This window comes from Beta vulgaris, chromosome 4 (genome assembly GCF_026745355.1).
Source record: "Beta vulgaris subsp. vulgaris cultivar EL10 chromosome 4, EL10.2, whole genome shotgun sequence".
NCBI lineage: Eukaryota > Viridiplantae > Streptophyta > Magnoliopsida > Caryophyllales > Amaranthaceae > Beta > Beta vulgaris.
In genome coordinates this window covers 47909261-47933656 of record NC_079205.1, presented here as the reverse complement: position 1 = coordinate 47933656, position 24396 = coordinate 47909261, and the positions used below count along the sequence as shown (strand labels likewise).

General features: G+C 32.2%; 2 protein-coding genes across 2 annotated transcripts; one reads left to right on the top strand and one right to left on the bottom strand.

Moving 5' to 3' along the window:
- Window positions 1-1814: 1814 nt before the first annotated feature.
- LOC125496724 (uncharacterized) lies at window positions 1815-2510 on the top strand. Its single transcript, XM_048642267.1, has one exon. The coding sequence runs from the start codon at window positions 1815-1817 to the stop codon at window positions 2508-2510; it is 696 nt and encodes a 231-aa protein (XP_048498224.1).
- An 8121-nt stretch (window positions 2511-10631) lies between these two features.
- LOC104890927 (GDSL esterase/lipase At1g29670) lies at window positions 10632-23200 on the bottom strand. The gene is made up of 5 exons (XM_010676545.3): window positions 22966-23200; window positions 19462-19586; window positions 18926-19165; window positions 13896-14127; window positions 10632-11209 (listed from the first exon to the last, which is right to left on the bottom strand). The coding sequence occupies exons 1-5, from the start codon at window positions 23198-23200 to the stop codon at window positions 10632-10634; spliced, it is 1410 nt and encodes a 469-aa protein (XP_010674847.2).
- Between the last annotated feature and the right edge of the window lie 1196 nt (window positions 23201-24396).

Here is a 24396-nt window from a genome sequence, read left to right as displayed (position 1 = left end):
GACAGGCGCCGGAAAAAGAATTCTGGTGCGGGTGGTATGGCACCGGCGAATTAGGTACTACGATAGACTCAAGTGAAAATGCATTGAGTACTCTCTCCGTATCTTTCTATCTATTCTACTTTAATTTGATTGTTTGCGTTTTGTCACACATTATTTCTTTTGACTTTGAATATCAGTTATTATATATTAGTAAAAAATTATAATGATTAGATATTGATAAAGTATTCATTGATACAAATCAAATATGATACTACATGGCCAAATTTTTGGTTATATATTAAGAAAAAAATTAGAAAATTCTCTCCAATTATAAGTAGTTTTAAGATTCCAAGTGAGAAAGATACATAGAAAGTACCATCCAATCATAGAGCAACCCTTCCATCCAAATAATAATAGTCGCATACATATTATGTGCAATCTATTAAAAAAATTGCTATTTTGATTAGAGCATTAAATTGATATCATATGAAAGTAAATTTATACTTCCTCCGTTTCTAAATAAGTGCAACATAGAGAAGTGACACACGTACCAATGTTCCTAGAGAGAGAAAGTAAGGGACCACTTTTTCCCACCTTTAATGACTTCAATTAAGTGCTTAATTGCCAAATGGAAATTTGCCCAGTTTTCATTTTCAGCTGAGATTAAAAGCAAAAAGGGAGGGAAGTTCTAAAATTTGAAACCACTTTTAAAATTCAGCTAAAATTTGAATATTTGCCTCCAAAAATTACACTGCCATCACGTCTTTATATAAGGAGTACTGTTCACTCCATTTTTTACAACAAGGATTTTTCAAAGCAAAACACACACTTAAACTAGAAGAAAAATTCACTGTCACTTTCTTTCACTTGCACACACTAAGCACTTTGATTTTCAACATTTTTTTTCCTACACAATTTCAATGGATGAAGAAGACTTTGAGGCTTTTGTTGTGTTTGCTGGAATTGGAGAAGAATTTTGCATGGATGAAGAGGAATTGCTACTGCTGGAAGGTTTGTTGGGGCAGAATTCAGCACATGACATGAATGTTGAAGAGCTCCTGAGCTTGGAACAACAAATGAGAGCCGATGAAGATGAATATGATGCGGTATGGTACTTCTCTGACTCAAATTCTAACAATGAAGAACATGATAACATAGAGCATGTAAATGAACAAGAAAATAACATTTCAACTAAAAAACCAAATTTACCAAACAATTTAAGAAGACAACTAGTCCTTGACCTTTTTTCAGCCGCTTCACCAGAGCTTGTGTTGCCTAGGGGGATGGTGACTCATGTTGTACTCCAATATGCCATAAGTAGATTCACTGTAAACAGAATTTGGGGAGAGGCCAAAAGACAAAAGTTGGCTGCTTGGAGGTTAATGTATCAAGTAAAAAAATCAACAGTGGGAGAAAGCCCCTTATAACAGATGAGGAAGGTCTTAGGGCAGTTCCTCTAAAGAAAAGAACTACCATCAGGTCATTTGCAACCGCTTTAGAGGTTAGCCCATTAACCATTTATAGGCTTCTCAAGAAAGGAATACTTAGGAGTCACACAAATTCCATCAAACCAAAATTGACACCAAAGCACAAAACTGATAGACTAAAGTTCATTTTGTCACACATCATACCACCCACAGTTAGAAGCAAGCCAAGGTTTGATTGTCTATACAATATGGTGCATATAGACGATAAGTGGTTCTTTATGAGCAGAATTACACAAAGATTCTACTTACTATCTGAAGAAGAGGACCCATACAAGGGTTGTCAATCAAAGAATTTCATCACAAAGGTTATGTTTGAAGCTGCAATTGCAAGGCCGATAATTACGCCTAATGGAGAAGTTCATTTGGGATGGAAAAATAGGCATTTTTCCATTTGTAGATTATATTCCAGCACAAAGATACAGCTCAAATAGACCAGCAGGCACCATAGAAACAAAGGCAAAACAGAGTATAACTAAGGAAACCATCAGGGAATTGATAATCAATGTGCTATTACCAGCAATAAGGGTAAAATGGCCTGATTTTGGGTGCAAAACAATCTGGATCCAACAAGATAATGCCAGACCCCACATTAGACTAGATGACATGCAATTTTTGGAAGCTGCAAAGCAAGATGAATTTTATGTGCATCTAATATGTCAACCTGCCCAATCGCCAGATCTAAACTGTCTTGATTTGGGATTTTTCAAAGCAATTCAGTCCATACAACATCAATATTTTCCAAATACAGTTGACAAATTAATTGAGAGTGTTGTTGATGCATACAATTGCTATGATGCAAGGATCATTAACTACACATTGCTGCATCTTATGTATGTAATGGTTGAGATCATGAAAGTAAAAGGGGGAAACAACTACAAAAACCCTCATAAAGGGATCAAAAGAATGGACATGTTAGGTCAATTACCCACATTTGTTGAGGTCTCAGAGCCATTAATCAATGACACAGTGAACTACCTAAATGAAAACATAGTGAGTGGAGCAGATCCAATGTGTGAGGGCATGGAATTAGGTCCAGAAATCTGAACCACCAACAAGCAATGGCAATAAGCTTAGCACAACAGCAAGTACCAAGCAGCAAGAAGAGTACAGTAGAGTAGTACAGTAAAGTAGCAGGAAGCAGGCAGAAGGCAGAAGGCAGAAGGCATATTGTAATGAACTAATACTACTATGTTTTGTAAATCTTAAGAAGAGAAGGCATATTGCAGGCCACTTTTTGTAAATGATAGACTTATCATGTTTTGAAAAGCATGTTTTTGTAAAGCGTATGATAGACTTATCATGTTATCTGTTCAAAAGTATCAATACATCATTTGGTTTCCTTAGTCATACATAAAGAGGACCTCTGATTTGGTTTCCTTAGTCATAAAACATTTTATTTCTCGTCCTCTCAGGAAGTCCCCATTCACCATCGAACACACATTACAAACTGCCAATTTAGTAGCCTCATCAAACATGAAAGCAGAGAAAACTAGTGACTTAAGGTAGATGATACATACACACATAGACTTCAGGATTTTTTTTCTCATATTTGACCTCATTCTTCATCAAGGATTTAACTTACTTTCATATCCTCTCAGGTTTCTAATACTTAATCAACATATCCAGCACAAAGTCTATGGCATACATGACTACACAGAAGCCTAAATAGCTCTCTTCAATGCTATCAAGTGGTGGCATAAAAAATGGCAAATTTGTTACATGTATTCTAGTGTGTGTCACAAACTTTCATCATAGAGGAGCTAATAAAACACAGTGCAACATAGAGAAGTGGCTTTACATCTAACCATAAAACACCACTAATAGGCTTATCCACAACATTCAATCCATGAATGAACATAAAACCAGAACTTAAAGGCATGAAAAGGAACATAATCAAGGTATACATCACACATAAACAACAAAAACCCTAACATGGCTTCACATCTAACCATAAAATACCACAAGTAGGCCTATCCACAACATTTAATCCATGAATGAACATAAAACCATAACTTAAAGGCATGAAAAGGAACATAATCAAGGTATATATCACACATAAACAACAAAATACCATAACATAGCAACATATAACCATAAAAAAAACCACATGCAATAGAAAGCCAGCAACTAAGTTCCCACAGGCAATGCATATGTCAACATAGATCATCAAGATCTAACAGGATTTGAGTCATAGAGTTAGAAAATAGTCACCCATAGATGAGATCCCACAAAATCAACAAGTAGATCCATTTGCATCGGATACTGGCTCAAAATCGGTTGCCTTTTTGGTCGAATCTCCAATACAAGAAGTTTCATCATCAAGAACAAGGGAGTGAAGGGACTTTTGTGGCGATTTTTTAGTTGATTCATTTTTTTTATTGCTCTAGCATAAGATTCACGCGTAAACATAATGTAATTCACTTCAGAATCATCAGGCTTCACAACCAATTTCGAAGTTGATGTTGAAGATTCAGCGACATACCTACCTTTATCAAGGTAGGACTCGTATGAAGAATCGTTTTTGTAAGGATCTAATTTTCGCAACAACCAGGATTCTTCTTCTGCTGATAAGTCATCGGATGCGAAAATCGCGTCTGCAGAATTTGAATACTCCATAACAAGATGAGAAAACTAGGGTTCTTCGTGGTTTAGAGAAGAGAGAATAGAGAAGAAGGAGAAAACTAGATTCGCGAAGTAAACAAGGTCAGATCAAAAGATTTCGAACACTGTTTTTGCAGGAAACTAGGGTTCTTCGTGGTTTAGAGAAGAGAGAAGAAGGAGAAGTCTAGATTCGCGAGGTAAAAAAAAGATCTCAAGAATCGAATGTAAATTTTACAGGAAATTAGGGTTCTTCGTGGTTTAGGGATTGAGATGCTTTGTGTTGATGAATTAGGGTTCTTCTGGTTTGGGGAAAGTTCCAGATGAGATGGAGAGAGAGAAAGAGAGAAAGAGAGAGAGAGAGAGAGAGAGAGATGATCAGATGAGGTGAGGAGATAAAAAAAGGAGGGAAGGGTTTGGGTAATTAATGTGGTTTATGTTGGTAGATGGAAAGTTAATTGAGGTGTTAAAGATATTAAGTAATGGTACTTTCGTAATTAAAATGAAAACAAAATTCCAAAACAAGCTTGGTAGCACTTATTATGACATTTTCATTTTAGGGAAATGTTGCACGTATTTAAAAACGGAGGAAGTATATATATATATATATATAATAAATATATAATATATAATATATATATATATATATATATATATATATAGAAGTGAGCTCATATGAGAATGCATACTTACACGAGAAATGAGAAAGAATTTTACGCGTTATAACTCTTATGAATAAGTGTTATAACTCTAATGAATAAGTGTTATAACTCTAATGAAAAGTGATGTAACTCTAAAAGAAAATATTAGAGAAAAAAAAAACTCAAATTTTATTTTTTTGGCTCAAATATTTTTAGGAGGATATAACTCTAATGAACAAGTGTTATAACTCTAATCCAATCTTATGGTTGAGATTCATTCTCATTTCTCATGTAAGAAGCATTCTGATATGATCTTGCCCGTATATATTTCAAATGTTAAGACACCCTTTTCAAATCAGGGATGAAAATGGTCTTGCTAATTGGTAAGTGAGTCGGGATTTAAGGGCTACGCAATGTGGCCTCTAATTCTTAAGCTACCTCCATTTCCTAAAGATCTTCCTTGTTACTGTTCCTACAGATACCAAGGATGATACATTATTGTGTGGGGGTATGGAGTGGGTAAAGTATGAGAGAGAAAGGGGTTAAGATAAATAAACAAATAAAAAGGGTTAAAGTAGGAGAGAGAAAGGGAGTAAAATGGAATTAATAATGTAATGGTGTACCATATGATAAGGACATGAGAGGGTAAAAAGAGGAAACAAAATTCCAAATAAGGAATAAAGTAAAAGAGGGAAGATCTTTTGAAAACGCACTTAAACGGAAAGAGCGAAGATCTTTAGGAAACGGAGGGACTATTAGGATACTCCTTTTAGTCTAATCTAATTAAGCATTACGGGAGTCATAATGTTATATATAACTCCTAGTTTACATTATCCAATATTTTCTAATATGTATTCGATCACTTTAAGAGAATCTAATAATACTTTGTTTTTTTATGTTGGGCTCCTCTCGAGAATTTCGTGATAAGATAAGTTTTCTTTGGACTGCTCTCCCATAGGGTCACTCCCCCAAAGTCCCCACAATCCCCCACCCCCCCCCCCCCTTCCCCAACAATATTAAAAATTTTCCTTACACCAAGATTTTAATCTTGGTCTTCCATGTGGGAGATATGAAGTAACACTATGGGATCCAAAAGTCCTTGATAGAATCTAATAATACTTGTTTCTCCCTTTACTTATAGGCGTACTAGCCTTTTTTGCACGCGATGCGTGCGTGATGTATTTTAGCGATTATTATCAAATTTCATCTAAATGTAATTTTGAAAGATGTAATTTACAATCATCATTAGCTCTAATTAAATATCATGTTGTGTAAATACAAAATATAAAAATTACTTGATGAAGAAGTTATTTTCTTGGTATTTTTATTACTTGTTAATAGATGTTGGTATATTATTATTGCATTTCAAAGTTTAGGTAAAATTAAAATTTTATGTCTTTGATTTTGTAATTGATTTGAAAATTGTTTGGGTTATGTTAATTTGTTCTTCAATCATCAACTTTTTTCTTTCAATATACATATTTTTATGAAAGTTTATTTTAGCTACTTTGAACTTCCTTTGATAATACATATTGTAAATTAGGAAAGGCTATTATTGAGGAAAATCTCAAAATCTTAAGGTAATCTTTTTTATTTAATAAAGGGTTAAAAAGTCTTTTCAAGGGGGGACACCATAGCTCCCCTTGACTTATATAATAGAGAATAGAGATATAACACATTATCAATGAACCATTTTATATTTCTCCGATGTCTTTCTTGTTTTCTTTGTTTTTATTCCACTCATCAGAACAACTTTTTTGTTTGGTTGTTTGATTAAAAGGAAATTGAAAACCAATAAAATCACCTAAAAGCCATTCACCCGGTACTCCAAAACCAACCCAAAATACCATGGCATCTGCCTAAGACCCATCCGTCTTGCTTTTCGTAGCGACGTACTTAGGGCATTAAATAGCAATCCATAATAGTTGTTTTTTTTATCAAATACTCCATCTGTTTCAAAATATAGCGCATTCACGTTTTATGAAAATTGGTTTTGACCATAAATATCTCTCAAATACGATAAATAAAAATTATAAAAATTATACCGCTGTATTCGTCTTGAAAAATGCTATAATAATATTATTTTTTAAAAAAAAACTATCAACATAAATTAAAAGTAATTAACAGTCAAAGTTCGACTTCAAACATAAGCGTGCCTTATATTGTGAAACAGAGGAATTATATTTACAGACAATCATAGTAAAACAACCAACATAAATTGACTAATACATATAGTTCGTCAAATTAACTATATACAAAATTCATCAACTAATCAACTATAACCAATTACCAAACACCTTTATATATGGTATGGGGCAATGTGGCTACGTTACTAGTCCCTAGAAATTGGTTGCATCGTGATGGTGACAATTTCACAACTATATATAGTAAAGGATAGGGAATTAAATATCTTTTTTACGTAATTTGCATTGCATTCTAAACAAAAATTCAGAAACGTAATTTGCAAAATTTGTAAAAAGAGTTGGTCTCATGGAAAATTCGAGGGTAGACATATAATTATAATATATATTATAAAATCACCATAAAAGCTTGAATAATTACATTAATATTATAGGAGACATGTCTTATCATTAGTCAAAAGAGTATGCTAACATTATATTGAGTAAAGTTTGTGTTTGTTTGATGAAACTTTGCCAAATTCTTACTTGGACAAAAATACAAATGAGATGTACAATTGCTTTTAAGGATCTAAAATTGAAAATAAGAAGCTAAATCATATAGTACTTGCACCGATCAATATGTGATTTTCTCATGCATTGAAAATAAAGGAATATCAAACTAGAAAATGCATCAAATACTTATAAACACCTGTTCGAGGTGGATATATCCTTATCCTTAAGAAATGTTCAACAATAAAACAATTACATCTGATAATCCTTAAGAAATGTTCCTCTACCTTAGAATAGAACAAGTGATGTAACCTCATTTCTAAAATACAAGTGTGTAAACTAATTGAGAGAACCTAAAAATAAGTGTGTGATTAAACAAACGACGAAATACTAAACATCTCTATTGGGATGCCTTGATATGGATTTATGAATGACCTAACAACGGATGTTGGGTGTACATTCGAAGTCCCGCATCGAATAGACAAAAAAGAGTACCTAACTATTTCATTAGTATGAAACCTTTTGGGAGGTAGCCCAACAAATCTGTTTGCTCTTGGCCGAAGGCACACAATATTATACTAATATAGTGATGTGAGAGGCTCTTAGTGTGACGATTGAAAATCTGTGCATAGTGCCTTATGGTGGTCAAGCCCATCAATAAGGTAGCTAACACATTATCGATAAACAACGTCACATTAGTGTATACGGTAAAGGTTGTTCTATATCTTTATTCATTGATTGCTTTTGTCCTAACAATCTTTATTCAAATGGCTCATTCAAACTGTTGTGCATATACATGTTATGTTTTGATGATGAAAATTAATATAATATGTTATAGTATGAAAGTTTGCAACAGATGATTGAGAAAGGAATAAACAAATGAAGACTTTGAAGAAGTGAAGAATCAAGATTGAAGTCCAAGTTTATTTTCCTAAGTATAGTTACTTTATGAAAAATGTAATGCACTTGAACTAAGTGATATGCTATGTGCTAAATATAGAAATATAAAATTAGTGTAATTATTATTTTATTAGAGTTAAGAAAATAAATAATTATATTAATATTATATGTCTATATAAAAGGAAATTAATATTCGAAAAAAACAAGGTTATTAAAAATGACAAAGTTTTGATAAAATAGTTTTATAAAAGAATTTTTAAATAGAACATGTTTTTATCAAAACATGTAAAACAGTTTTCTAAAAATAAGATTTTCGAAAAATGCTTTTTAGATAATAAAAGAATTTGAGATAAAAAGAAAATCACTGGTTATTCAAAATATAAGATAAACATTGGTTTAAGGAAAACTTATCTTTTTAGAATTAAAGATAAAGATGAAAAAGGATAAAGATTGTTTTTCTAAAAAGGAAAGTTTTATCCCTTAAATTAAGGAGTAAAAGATAAATATATTTTGAAGTATTTTCGTCCAAGCCATGTACTATAAAAGGGTTTTATAATTCACTTTTATATCTCACGTTTTCAGAGATCAGAGAAAAATCAGAAATATTAAGAGTTGAAAATAATTTCCTAAGGCATTGAGCATAGCACTGTTTGAGTCGGTTTCAAGTAACTATTATACGGTTGTAATTGTCCTCTAATTGCTTGATTGAGAAGCATACTTTTGAGGGTCTTTTCTTTCTGTAATTTCACTATTATAGAGAGTGTCAACTCTTAGAGTTAAGGGTTGGTTAGCGCTACTAGGGTTAGTAGCAGTTAGGGAGTCTTATTGTATCAAGAGGTTGATATATTAGGATTCAAATAAATAAAGAGTTTTGTTTCGTGTGGATGTAGATCTCAGAGGTGAGCTTGAACCACGTTATATCTTGTGTTTGCGTATCAAATCTCACATACTTTTAGTTTAAGTTTACGCAAAATTCAAATCAGCAATTTACGAGTGTTTGGCACAGTGCCAGACACAGTGCCATAACAGAGATTTTGCGAAAATCGATTAGATTTCGTCACTCAATTCAACCCCTCCCTCCCCTTCTTGAGTGTCACCTTGTGTTCCAACACTAACCACTAATCAAAAATTTAATAAACTACCAGCTGACAATCCACAAGAAGTGAACTAAGCTATTGATCAATTGTAAAGCATCACCTAATATTTAATATTGGGTGACGTAATTAAATTTATCTTATGCAAGCCTAGCAAGTGGTGCGCAACTTTGGAATGGGGTGAAGAGGTACAAAATCAAATGTTTTGACTTGCTCTTTTTCAGCGGGAAAATTTCAGGTGTTATTTCAACTTTGCGCTACATTTTAACATTACCCCTCAAAGTCCAAAACTCAAAACACACCTTAAAAATTCACTTGTGAGTTGTGACTTGTGAGAGCTGCACTGCGCTGCCTAGACGCCTAGTACACTATTCCAAAACTTGGCACGTCCCATAATTTTGGACTTTTGGTGAATTCTTAAATTTTTCAAAATCTCCCTCTAACTTTCTTCTTTACATGTGCAATAGCAGACTAGCAGTTTTGGTCATGGGATTCTCTCCCTCCACATTTGTAAGAAAAGAACAACTGAAAATCAAAATGAAATCTCAAACAACATTTTTCCCTCCTTTCCCTTCTGTATACTACTATATTAGTATATTTATATCTTTCACAATTTTCTTTACTTACTCAGCTCTCTTTTAATCTCTCTATACCATTGTCAAGCATCGACACATCCGCTTTCGAGATCTTGGTCATTTCAATGGAGGGCTCAAAGCAAGATAGCAACAAGGAGAACATCCCACCTTTCATTTCTTCAAAGCAAATTACTAACACATTTGTGCACTTCCACAGCAAGAGCATCAAATGCCGTAAGTTTACTACTAGAAAGCCTCTTCAAGACATCACCCATCTCTTTAATTCATCATTTTCACTTCATTCAAGATCTAATCCTCTGTTTTCTCCCCTTCTCGGTGTTTTCGTCCACGAATCGAATCTCAGAAAGAGGAAGTCACTTCTAGTTGATGGTCATTTGAAATATGGGGTCATTTCCAAGTCTCTTAGAATGAATTTCAGATGATTTTTTATTCTGTGTTTTTTCTACATCTTTTTGTTGGTGATGTAGAATTGGTTTGATTAAAAAAATACAAGTCAATGGCTCAATGCATACTAACAATATAACAACATATTTCCAATAAGCAACGTTTTGTTCCCTTTGTTTATTGCATCGTTTTGGTTACAAAGTATTCATGTAAAGTAATTGGTTTTACCAATTGTGCAATATAGTTCTTGATTTTCTTCACTAATTGCTCACCCACATTGAAGGTTATTGAAAAAAAAAAAAAGTGTATTGCATGATTCATGTCACTTTGAATTAGATGCGCCTGTTATTTGTAAATGCTTATTTGCTGCACCTGTGCCTAAGCCTAAGCCTAATCTTGAGTTTGCGCCTGTGGTCGTGCCTGCACCTGCGCCTAGGCCTGAGGCCGCGCCTGCACCTGCTCCTAGGCCTGAGGTTGCGCCTGCACCTGCCCCTAGGCCTGAGCCCGCGCCTGCACCTGCGCCTAGTCCTGCGCCTGCATTTGCGCCTAGGCCTGTGCCTCCACTTACGCCTAGGTTTGCACCTGTACCTGCACTTATACCTAAGCCTGTGCCTGCATTTATGCCTACGCCGGCACCGACTCCCGGACCTACGCCTATGCTTGCGCTCGCGCCTTGTGTAAGAGGAAGGCTAGCAAGGGCGCTTATGTCCATAGGATAAGCATCAGATTCTTCTTGAGCTTTGAAAGCTCTCCCAGCCAAAATCTTGTTAGCAGCTTCAGTAGGATGTTCTTGATCCCAATATGCACGTTTGTCTCTATCTTGACATGGAATACTAAATGGAACGCATTCTGCTGCCACTCCACAACAAGGTCGATTTGTGTTTTTAATCCCTGCAGCAGCTGTAACCAAGAATTGAGTTATTAGACCTTTTCAAATCACGATATATATAATATTATACATATATAAACATAACAGGTTGCTGCATATACTCCCTCTCCAGTGTGCCCACGTAATAAAATGAGACATTAAATAATAAAAATGTGTTTGTTAAGATTTGAACCCATAACTTCTCATTTGAGATAAAAATGTACTAATCAACTAATCTATAATTTCTTCCCTCACCTTTTTTTTTTCTCTCTTCTCTTCCCTTTTCCACAAAACCCTCATTTTCAACCTAGGGGCTACCACCACCCTTTTGGGCGGTGGTAAGCCCCCTTTTCTCCTTTTGTTATTAATTTTTTATGTTTATGTTTCTAATAAATTTTAGTCTCTCTCTAATGGAGAGTATTTCTACCCATATATTGGGTTATATCTACCCATATATTGGGTTTTATATCTTTTCATGTGAAAGTTTGGAGACGTTGTTTTTGGGTTTTTGTGTAATTCTAGATGTTAATTTGTTGATCGAAATTTGTGCGAAATTGCAACAGATGTCAAGACTTCCTTTACAATCAATTGAATTAAATCCGGTTCTACTTCAAAACTACAAACGATCGACAGACCCTCTTGCAGAAGGCTGCATCAGACAATGATGTAAAAGACGAGGGTGTTCAGAAGTGTTAGATCTACTCAACGATCGTGGTTTTATCATATTAGAATTGTATTTATTTCATTTTGATATGTATTTGTTTAGTTTCTACTTCTATTGTAGATGTCGTATGACTTTGAATCAATGAATTAATGTTATTTTCAAAAAAAAAACTAATATATAATTTCATATTAGTCTGTGGGGAAAAAGTACAAAGATAAGATAATATTTCTCATTTAAAACAATTAAATACAAATGTACATATTAATACTTATTAAATTTAATGCTAATAATATGTGTTCTAACTTCTTCCTTTCATTACTATTATATTAAAATAAAAAAGCCCTTAAAAATTTTAGGAAAATTGTACTTGGTATCATTGTACTTTGAACATTTTCACTTGGTACAAAATTATTTTTGGATTCAACATGGTAGCATTATAGTTTGGACCTATTTTCTACTTTAACAATATATTAAATAAACATTAGTTTTGAGTTAAATAGGGTTAATAGTTTGTCTCGTTTACATGCCTTGTGCATCGAGAATAGTTCAATTTAGGTTTAAGAGTCATTTTCGCTCTTATGGGTCAAAATTGAAGTCGAAATTGGAGAAAAAATGACTAGAACCTCGGTTTGTGTCTCAAAAAAATATCTAATTGTTTTTTTACCAAGTTGGACCTTAAATTGGTAGTTCAGGACAAAAATTACTCCCAATATCTTAATTAGGAAAAAAATTAGACAAATCCTTAACCCTATTTACCCCCAAACTAATGTTTTATTTAAAATAATGTTATGACATAGAATAAATCTAAATTACAGTGATACCATATAGAAATAAAAAAAAAATTTGGGTACCAAATGAAAAGTCTAAAGTATGGTGGTGTCAAGTGGAATTTTCCAAATTTTACAATCTCATAAATGAATACACTGCACTATCTGATTGCATCTGTTATATTCTTATACATTACTCCATTGATTCCATCTCCTTAAGTATATGTACTCAGTTTAAAATCGATGGTTATATTGATCAATAATTCATATTATATATTACTAATGTAGAAAATTAAGAGGAACTGAGAATATTACTTCACGAGCACAACCCAAATCATCATAATTCGTTTTTTTCTACTTCTTTCAAGTGTTTGATTTAATATTTTCAATCCAATGTCTACTAATATATAATTGAAGATATTAATGGTCAAAGTGATACATGAAAATCATAAAATTGCAAATGTTACATGAATTACGGAACAAAGGTGTTTCCTAAAGATTTTTCCTCTTTCTGTTAAGTGTGTTTCCTAAAGCTCTTCCCTCTTTTACTTTATTCCTTATTTGGAATTTTTTTCCTTTTTACCCTCTCATGTCCCTATCATATGGTCCCCAATTACATTATTAATTCAATTTTACTCACTTTCTCTCTTCTACTTTAACCCCTTTTTTATTTGTTTATTTATCTTAACCCATTTCTCTCTCCTATTTTACCCACTCCATACCCCACACAAATGGATCATCCTTAGTATTTGTAGGAACAGTAACAAGAAAGATCTTTAGGAAACAAAGGCAGTAGAATATAAACCGTTTGTCATGAAAAAGTTTTCTAACATATTTTGATCAGTCTAAAAAAGTTCTTATTGTCTTAGGGAAAATTTACCCTATTCAACTCATCCAACCATGTGACGTGGGTCTCTCACTAATCATCACTTTCACACTTTCCCTTCAAATTCATGTGATGTGAGCCCTTCGTAAACAACATGTATTAGTCAATTACTCTTAAGAGAACTCTATGTACTAAAAACATAGCATGCTCTACTATCCACTTTTCAAATGTGTGGTCGGATCCAACATGACAATTAATTGAGGCTAACGTTCGAAAGAAGTATTTGACATTTTCTTTTAGTTAGATAAGTCAAAATAAGTTGATTAGAATACAATTTAAATAGTTGGGAAGATATCTTTTGTAAATAGGGACTCATAAGAGAAAAAGAGCGGAAAAACAAAGGAATAAAAAGAAAAGTGAAAATTCGTACCAACAAAAAAAAGGAAGGAAAGTGAATTTACCAATGTTTTTAAGATTATCTGCGGAGATGATATCCATAGTGTTGATGTAAATAAATTTGACACCAGGACGATTATTATATTTATCAACTAGTTCTTTTAGTTTGCCGTTATACCATTTCAAGACTGCATTGACCACGGGTGAACATGTCTTAATCATATTTAAAATTGGAAGACAACCAAGTGGTGAAAGCCCAAACATTATGACCTTCTTGGCCCCCATATCCAGAAGATCCTACACAGGCACACAACACAAGAAAAATTAAAGTTAGGGAAAGAAAATTGAAAAAAAATTGACAAAGAATTTATATAATACATATTTCTTCACAACTTTAGTTTATTTGTGTTAATATCATCTTATTATTTAATAAAGTTACATATAACCCATATAAATATTAATCAATGAAGATAATCATAGTTGAACATTTCACGTAATTTAACAATTGATAAGCTAATGATGACTTGAAAGGTACAAAACTCGTCTTGTTTGTGATCATAGGTGTCAAAAGGTTGATGTCGATTGTGATGAGACATTTAGTCTGGTTTCCAACAAATCACCATTAATATTGTTCTCGGTTTGACTATGGCTCATAAATGGTATATTTATCCATTTGATCAAAATCCTTCATGATGACTAACTGGAAAGAAATTGTCTCTATGCATCAACCTCATGGCATTGATAGTGATGATTCCCATCACATTGCTTGCTCCAAAAAGTATTTTATCACTATTTGACCCTGTTCTTTTGGACTTATTTTCAGTGCAGTTCCGTTCAATTCATTTCAACGTATTTTAGTTCAGTTCAGCCAAAATAAAATCATCAGTTCAGTTCAGTCAAAGTAAGTTCAGTCTTGTCTAATGTTGTAACTAATATTATAATTATAATAAAGACGAATTTGTATTTTTTTATTTCTTTATTTTTTTGATTTTCATTACTGTATTTTTTATTATTGTTTTTATTAAAATTATTGTTATTATTATTATTGTTATTATATACTATTATTGTTATTGTTATTATTATTATTATTATTATTATTATTATTATTGTTATTATGATTATGATTATTATTATGATTATGATTATTATTATTATTATGATTATGGTTATGATTATTATTATTATTATTATCTACACCATCAACATCAATCTAATAAAAATAGTAAACAGTTATGTAAAAATAATAAATAATAATAATAATAAGTATTGATAATATTATGTTAATACAATTCAGTTCAGTTCAGTTTAGACAGTTTAGTTCAGTTCAATGCAATTTAATTCAGTTTAGCACAGTTCAACGCAGTTCAATTCAGTATGATTCAGCCAAAATAAGTTCAAGATAACAGAACATTTCTCTTCTTTGTCTATATAAAATTGAAATTCTAGGGTTTTGTGCTTAAATTTTTGATTTGAGAGTGACTTCAAGATCCTTCAAATCAATTCGTAAGAGAGCGACTTCAAACTATGGCAAGGTCAACGTTGAAGATGATGCCTCTCACATCTTCGGTTGTAGCTCCGCCAAGCGCAGTGGCAACCTAGGTTCATTTTCCTTTTTAAATTTTTTTTCTAGTCGTCTTGTTTTCCACTTTCTCTGATTGATTCCTTTGCCATTTTACAACTTGTACTTTCCTCGTTTTATTTAGGTTATAATAGAGGTTGAGAGGAGGAGAGAGAGAAAGGACATAATGACGGAAGAAGAAAAAGATTATGGCGAAAGGGAGAAAGGAAGAAAAACGACGTTAGGTCTTTAATGCCACGTGAGAGGCATGTGAAGATTGTTTGCCTGCTATTGTTGTAGGAGTAGCAGGTAAAGTTTGCCTAGGGTAATAATGTCAAGTAGGCTAAATATTTTGGTCCACCTTTAGTTGATCGATAGTTAAGGCTGTTTAACGAAGTCACTTATTCTTGAGACTGTTTTTATCATTTTTTCCCCTTTGTTTATCAATTGTTATTTTGTTGAAATGATTGATGTCATAAGATGTAGTTAGGTTATAAGGAGAGAAAATGTTGAGATATGCTTTAAATATAAAAAGATTAATAAAATAGTGGGTCATTCCAAAGGATACTGTAAAGATTAATGGGGGGATGAATCTAAATGGAAATTGTAAAGAATAATGTTAAACAAACACAAACTATAAGTTTTTATTAAATTATGTGGATTATTTTTAGAAACAAATTCATTGATTTTTTTTATTTGTGCTTACAAAGAGCTATAAATTATAATGATATGACCAAGATTTAATCCCAACTTCAGGTTTAGGGGTACCATCGGTACTTTGATTTGCGGAAACTAACTTGCAATTATATTTCTAGTCAAACTATGAATTTTTGTTTTGCAGCCAACTACTATTTTTTTCCCCTTCTTAATTTGCATTATATGATGTTTATGTATGCCAATGCAGATTTTTGGTCATTAACATCTTTTAAATAAACTTGTCATAAACCACATTTTAAATGTCATTTTTTTTTTGTCAAAAACCATTTTTTTTAAATGGCGCAAAAACACCTTTTACAGACTTCTGTTTTTCAAAATCCACCTTTTGAGTGTATCTTACGGTTGACTCTTATCTCACTTCCAAAAATTCCCCAAAACAAACCCGAAACACTCCCCTCGAAACAAACCTTAACCTACACAGCCGCCTTCTAGGCTCGTTGGACACGAGCCTAAGCGCTCTTTGCTCATCCTCGTCGCCGGCGAGCCTACCCATCACTGTTCTTTCGTTCCTTCCAGCCATCTTCGCAAGCAGTCGTTGGCGAAGAAGTTAAACCACACGCGACAAGTTGTGTCGCTTTCTTCCCCAACAAATTTTGTTCATCATCGGTCGATAAGCATAACCGGCGAGCCTACTACTTCGCTTGTGTCTTCGTCGTTTAGTTTTTTAAAGTTTTAGGTCAATTTCCTCCCCGTCAAAGACGAAGGCAGATCGTGTCTTCAATAAGTTCAACCGGGTCTCAAGTTTGAGTTTCTTCGGCCAGTTTTCGAGTTCTACATGGGGAATTTAACTCAGATCTAGTGTCATCCTCGGGTCGCAGCCTCTCTCCAAAGGTTCCTCGAGCACCGTCGTCGATAATCTCGTCGGTAAAAGGTAAAGTTCAAGGTTAGGATTTCTTATTTAGGATAGGAAGTGCTAAATTCGAGGATGTTGGATATGTTTTAATAAGCAAATTGTCTACCTTTTACTGGAGCTAACCTTGTCGCCGCCGTCTTGCGATTTTGAAGTTACCCCGATCTTGACTGTAAAGGTAAAGATTAGGTTAGGGTTTTCGTTTATGGTATTAGGAATTAGCAATTTGTTTAATTTCCCACTGCTTTTGTTTAGTTTTGCGGTTGATCTGTCCCTGCTAGCTTGTGTTAGTATGTTTAATATTAGTTCTTACTAGTCAGGTAGTGTTACTTTGGCCTTTATTTAGTTATGTTGAAGGCTTTTTTTAGTAAAGTTGTTGTATCAAGTACTAGCTTGTGGTATTTAAGTTGGTGATGTGGTTGTGCATTTCGTGTATGGGATAGTTTAGGTTGGATGATTTTTTATAATAAGCAGTTGGTTTTTTGAAATAGAATCCTAGAGGCGTGGCTAATTGATGTCGTTTTCTTTTCTAATGGATGAAGGTTAAAGTTTGGAGGACACGTGTCTGTGGGTCAAGAAGACCCTCTGTTCTTAGCCAAAAGTGTTGGAGATTTCCTTTTGGGGAGTGTGTCAAGGAGAAGAGACTTGAGTGGAAGGGGGCGGGTGTGGGTATTCTTGGTTTATTGGGGTTGTTAGTTTGTGTATGAGATTAATTGCGATTAATTCTCATTTTCAGTCAGCGATGACATTGGATTTCACCGCTTTCAAAACTTCTTATCTTTACGTTGCTCCTCAATTTTTGGGGGTTCATAACATGCTTGTCAAGTCACTTTTACTGACTCTTGTTGCTTATGAGCAATTCACAAGTTTGTTGTCTCCTTCCCGGTTTATTACTACCCTTCCTTTTCTCTCCTTGTTCTTTAAGTTTCCCAGGCTCTCATGTTTCTTCAGCAAGCATTAATATAACTAAGCAAAAGTAGCATTCATTGACCAAAATTTAATACCGTAAGTGCTTGCCCCTGGAGCAAGGAGCTCCTAACTAATGTTAATGCCTGAGGAAGAACTTTGTCTCTAACAGTCAAGCCAACATTTGTACTTCGAGTTGGCTCCAACAAAAAAAATTATATGAAATTGACTTATATTAATGTCCACGATGAGCCATCCAATCAGCTGCTCTGTTCACTTTTCTGACATATTTTGAAAACTAGCACATAGTTATAGTAACAGATAATCACACTCAACTTAGTTGATATATTTTCACAAAATCAGATCATATGGCATGAACGCGAGTGGAGAGGGGTACCACAATGAGTATGATTTTTATTGGCGCTCAATCATCCTTAATGGAAGTATTACCGATAGCTTTGGCGAGCTTGTAGGTTGCAAACCAAGTCATCTCAACAATGAAGGATCCAATGGAGGCGTTTATACTATCCTTTTTGTTCCTTATTATTTAGTTTTACATTCTGTTCTAAGTATTGTAAGGGTTATTAACAACAAGTAATATGTAATATCTAGTATGTAAACTCTATTTATTTATGCTAATTTATCTATGTCAAAAAAAAAAAAAATTACTGTTGACTCTCCGTTGTTGACTTGCTAATGTTTAGCACCTGACATGAAAACCCCCTAAATTTAGCAAATGTCACTTTTTAAATATTTTTTTTGTCAAAAACCCACCTTTTAGAAAAGAACTTGGCATTGAACCACCTGTTACGAATATAGATGTTCATATGTAGTGGCTTTTTTGCAATGTTTTTTTAAAATGTGGTTTTTGACAAAGAAAAAAAATTTAAAAAACGGGTTTTGGCAAATCTAAGGGTATTTGTCGAATCACGTGTTGCTAAAACTACGTAACATCTTCATTAAATTTAGTTATCAATTTACAAGGTTAAATTTTATAAATGTGACAATTATGTCTTGATAGAGGAAGTATACAAGAGTGTGCGCGGTTGAAGAGCAAGACTTACATCTATTTGACTGGTTAATTGCGCAAGGAGCTGGTCACCATAAGTGTGGGGAATCATGTGAGTGGCCATTACAGATGGTCGCACGAAATAGTTAAACATCCAATCGTTGCTTCCAACATAAATGGAGTAGAGGCATTGGTTAAGGTGAGCTTCAGCTGCTTCTTTGCCGTATTTTGCCTTGATTTTTGTTATTATTTGTCTGTGTCTATCCATCTGCGTGTTCATACAAATTCGTTGCCCCTAATAAATCAAAAAATTAAAGTGAAGCATTTCAGGAAAACGTCAGTGGGATGATAAGTTGATAACCTCAACAACAGTAATTAGTAAAAACATTCTCAATTTACATTTTCACTTTTTACATTTATTAATGTATGGTTTGTATCATAGATATATTAGTGAAAAATATAAAAGTTCGATATTCTTAATTTCTCATTGAAATGGATCAAACAATATTACACATATGTTTTTTTTATATGTTAGAAAAAAATTATAAGAGTTCATATGAATATGTCATTGTGACTTTATATGAATATTACCACTTGAAGACCAGTTTCGTTGAGAATTCCAGCCGAACCGGATGCATAATTTACGCCTCTTGCTATTTCAGATTCTGGTATACTTGGAAAAGCTTTGATATATCCGGGTAAACCTAGATGATCACCTGCATAAATAAACATCATAAACAATAATAAGGTCATTTATCTCTAAGATAAAGCTAGTAATAAGTCAAGTTTTTTAATTTTGAAATACGAGTAATAATAATAAAGGTGATAATTTAAAATATTTATTAAAATCAATCAAATAAGATCCCACCTTACTACATTTTTTGGCTTTTCTTATATATTAATGATAATTATTTGTCAATTTTTTTGATTATATTACTAATAATATTTATTAATCCTAATAACAAGCACAAACGATAGTTTCATAAATATTTTTTAGATAATGTAATAATAGTAATGTTTCTATATTATTAAACTTATTATTTTAATAATTTATGGATGAAATTTGGCAAATTTTAACCAATAAAAAGAAGTTGACACATTAATTTGTAATAAAGGATAATTTATTTAGTGCATGTACAGAAATATGATCAAGGTAAGACATGGTCCTCCAATCTTAAATATCAACATTTGAAAACTTATCCATTTCTCCAATACACTCATATACTTCTCTACTCAAAACTATATATATACTTTCTTCTTTCTTAAATAAGTCAAACGCTTCTCTCTTTTAAATGATAACTAGTTATTAGGCCCGAGCTATGTCCCGAGTAAGAAAAATATTCATTCATTAATATAATATTTTATGATAATAACACTAAATACTACTTAGCCCAGTGGTTAAGACTTTAGTATATGAACTTGAGGTCTCGGGATCAAACCCTATATTATGCAATTTCTAAATTTTTTATTGTATATGGATTACATGAACTAAAACTCCCTAGGAAGAGCGCCACGTGGCACAGTTTCTTGTTTATGCACGCCTTTTAATATATTTGTATAGATATTTATATCATTTATTTCACTTATTTCAGAACCAAATGACTATATCACTTAAAAAAACTATATTACAGATCCATACATCATTGTTATAATTTTCTCTTAGGATTTTATATGTGAGATCATAAAAAAAATCATTTAATGTTCGAGGCACCACACAAGCTTAAGAACTACTTAGGCTATGTTCAGTTCATCTGAAATTTTCTGATCTGAACTTATCTGATCTGATATGATCTGATCTGAACTTATTTTTTCTGATCTGATCTGATCTGAACTTATTTTTTCTGATCTGATCTGAACTTATTTTTTCAACAAGATCTTATCTTTATAAAATATATTATTACTATTATATTATTACTTTGTAAATCATATTATGCAATACATTATAAGATCTTCTTTATAGTGTTACTATTGTTATCATTTTATTTCTATTACAACTTTTATACAACTTTTATTATTAATAATAATTATTATTATCATTATTATAAGAACAACAATAATAATTATAATCATAATTATTATTATTACTAAAAATAATTATATAACTCAAGTCATTATTTTATAAGAGCACTTATACAATGTTTCACACTTTCCCTTAAAAAAAAGTTTCACACTTGAGAAGTCGGCAAACTGAACTCTTTTTTTTTCCATATAAAATAGAACAAGATATACAGACAACTATGACTTGAGCAAAAAATAAATAAATATCGTGCAACATCAAATAGCTAGAGAGATTTGGAATTCGGTAAGAAGAGGTATACATCAAATCTAAATTTATATGTATGTCACACTTAGCTTATTTTGAAATGTAATCCGAAATTAGTAGTTTCGTTGTCATGAATTTGAGATATCATATTTTATATATTTCTTATTTTTGTGTCAATCTTATGTTCTTAACATGTGGCTTTTAATTTTCTATTATTTAATAACAACAAAATAACTTAATATAATAATAGCAATGACATTTATAAAGGTAACAACAAGATTAATAATAATTACCAATATTAATAATTAATAAGTACAACAACAACAACAATAATAATTCTTTTGAACAAATGTACTAGTAAATAATAATACCCCCTTTGTATTTTTTTATCTTTGTCACTTAGAACTTGACACTATTCACAATTAGAGATAATCTTTTAGATTTTTCTTAATATATAAGAAAAAATATAGTCATGTGGGTCTTGTTTGATTCGTCTCAATGAGTACTTTATTAATATTCAATTATTTTAATTTTTATTAATATGTAGTGAAAGATATTTAATAATAATAAGTTTTTAAATATAAGCATGATATGATCTGAACTGATCTGATCTGATCTGATCTGATCTGATCTGATCTGGTCTGATCTGATCTGATCTGATCTGAACTTATTTTTTCTGATCTGATCTGATCTGATCTGATCTGATTAGATCTGAAATAAGCAAAAATAAGGTGAACTGAACATAGCCTTAGTGATATCGGCAAGTTTATCGCCACAGTGAAGTTTGATACTCTTTTTTTAATTGGAACATTTTGCCAATTAGGAGTGGTTTTATTAATTGGCCCATTTGACCCTTTTTATTAATTATATTGTTGGCTGGTCCATAATCTCTCTCTTACTTATACCATCCTCTCTACTTTTCGTTGCTTCTTCAATTTTAGGGTGTGTTTTTTTCATTTGAGCTTGTTCGAACTGACCTAATCAACACTGATTGGACTTAGAGCATGTTTGATTCATGATTTATAAACTCTAAGAAACGGAATTAATTACCGATTTTCTTTTTTTGTTTGATTCAACACCTCATTATTTCATTATCAATTTACCATTACTTGGTGGTAATGGACTCCCCCATTTTGTTACCTTTCCCTCCTATCAAGTAACAAAATGCATTGTTTGGTGGTAATGGTTATCAATCCACAGCTGGAACCAAACACCTAATAAAGATAACCATTTTTGTCACCATTCCTCTCCTCTATTTGTTTCCATTTCCTTTCCATTCCATACTTTGAACCAAACGACCCCGTAATTAATCTACTCAATTTCACCTTATGTCTATATCTGAATGGACATGATTAACCTTAATAAGACTTAATCATCTCTAGAACTTATTTTTAAAGCGAAGAGAATAATTACTCTTCTGATATTCTCTCTACCTTTTACACACTTTCTTTGGTCAGTATGTAAAAGGAAATAACCCAATAAAAAAAGACAGCGGTTATGTATTATTTTGCATGGAAGAATAATGAATTTTAGTGCATGTAAAAATTGGTTCTGTTAATACTTTTCAGTTGTTTTTTTAAGGGAGTGAAACTTTACACTTTTGGAGTAGGAATTAAGGGTGATTTATTCCCTGAAAGTAATTTAATATTTCCCTCAAAAAAAAACAAAATTATTTAATGTTTCTCGTTGTATTTGACTTGAAATCTATATCTTGTAAAGCATGTGATGTAATTTGATCTAATTCTTTTATTCAATGTAACGGGATCTATTTTTATTTTGAAACATGTAAAACAAAGGTAAATCAGGAATGCACTGGGCAAAAAAAAAGTTACCAATAAGATCAATTGTGGTTCTGCCATTGGTAAATCTTCCAGTTGGCCCATCAGGAAAATCTACCCCATAGGGTGGAAAGTTGCACTTGGCCGCTGTTAGAAGGGGATTATTATTGCCACTATCTGATAATGAGTCTCCAAATATGAACAAACAAGGTACTTGTGGTTGTTGCCCATTCACCCATATTATTTGCAAACTTGCAACAAATGTTGCTAATATTACTCTTAAACTCATTGATTTTTTTTTTCAAGAAGAGATTTTTATTTAATTCGTTCTTTTTTTTTGAAAATTTAGAAAAAATTTTAAGGAGGAAATTCAAGTGACAACACTAGTACCAACCTGACTGATGCAACAAACATCCAATGAGTTTATATACTTAGCTAGAGTTCCTTCTTGTTGACATGTCTTTAGCAAAAATGATATAAAAGTAATGGATTATCACAATTCTCGGACAGAGTTACAATGTGCTTCACAAATCTACTTGTTTTATTAGATTTAACAGTAACCACTAAAATTTAGTAAATACTAATAAAAAAAAGGATACTTAAGTAATTTTTTGCTAAGGACGTGTTGGGCATTGTGAAACTTAAAAGAAGGAGAGTAATACCACACTTTGTAATTTGGATCTATTTATCTCCACTACTTAATCATCATTTATGCTATATACATATGAAATAATATAGTCATATAAAATCTTATTTGATTCATCTTAATATGTTTCGAAAAATAAATTTTTTATAACTTTTAATATGCCTAACAAGAAATATCATTACTCAAAATTTTATATGGACATGTGCGAAAAGTACTTGTTTCTGTTTACATATATTACATGAAGCTTTAGTGGCTTTCGCTTTGTTTCTTATTTCGAAAAAAAAATCCTCTTTAATCTTCCAAGATTCCACAATATGGTGTCCACTTCTACTTTTTCTTTCCTTGTAAGTAACTAAAGTTATGTTATATTTAACTTATTTTAGAAAAAAAATAAGATAAGATAAGTTCAAATAAGATAAAATAAGTTATATAAAATGGATTAATTATGTTAGACAACACAATAAACTAGAATATAAGTTCAGATAACATAAGATATGATAAGATAAGATAAGATAAGATAAGATAAAATAAAATAAGTTAAAATAAGTTGAATCAAACAGACCCTAAAAGACACGTCATTGATTTTTTTTTGTACTTTTATTGATTGTCGGAAAGTAAGTGTATATAATTTAGGAGTATGAAGGAAGTATATTATTGCTCTATTTTTATATAGATGTTCGATTTTGACTTCTACACTTTTCACGAACTCTAATCTGACCGCATTTTTTTTTTACCAACATATAAATCCCAATGTTATCATACGAGATGTAATACCCGAACCTTAATCTCGTCTAATTAGCTACTACTTATTTTTATTACCTTAAAGCGTCCTAAATTTT

What these genes read in the sequence shown, in the direction of transcription:
- LOC125496724 (XM_048642267.1), top strand. Translation starts at nt 1,815, where the DNA reads ATGGAGAAGTTCATTTGGGATGGAAAAATAGGCATTTTTCCATTTGTA.
- LOC104890927 (XM_010676545.3), bottom strand. Translation starts at nt 23,200, where the DNA reads ATGAGTTTAAGAGTAATATTAGCAACATTTGTTGCAAGTTTGCAAATA. An exon ending in AACCACAATTGATCTTATTG is followed by an intron (nt 19,587 to 22,965) that starts GTAACTTTTTTT and finishes TTATTTATGCAG; the next exon opens with GTGATCATCTAGGTTTACCC. An exon ending in AATTAACCAGTCAAATAGAT is followed by an intron (nt 14,128 to 18,925) that starts GTAAGTCTTGCT and finishes GTGCCTGTGTAG; the next exon opens with GATCTTCTGGATATGGGGGC.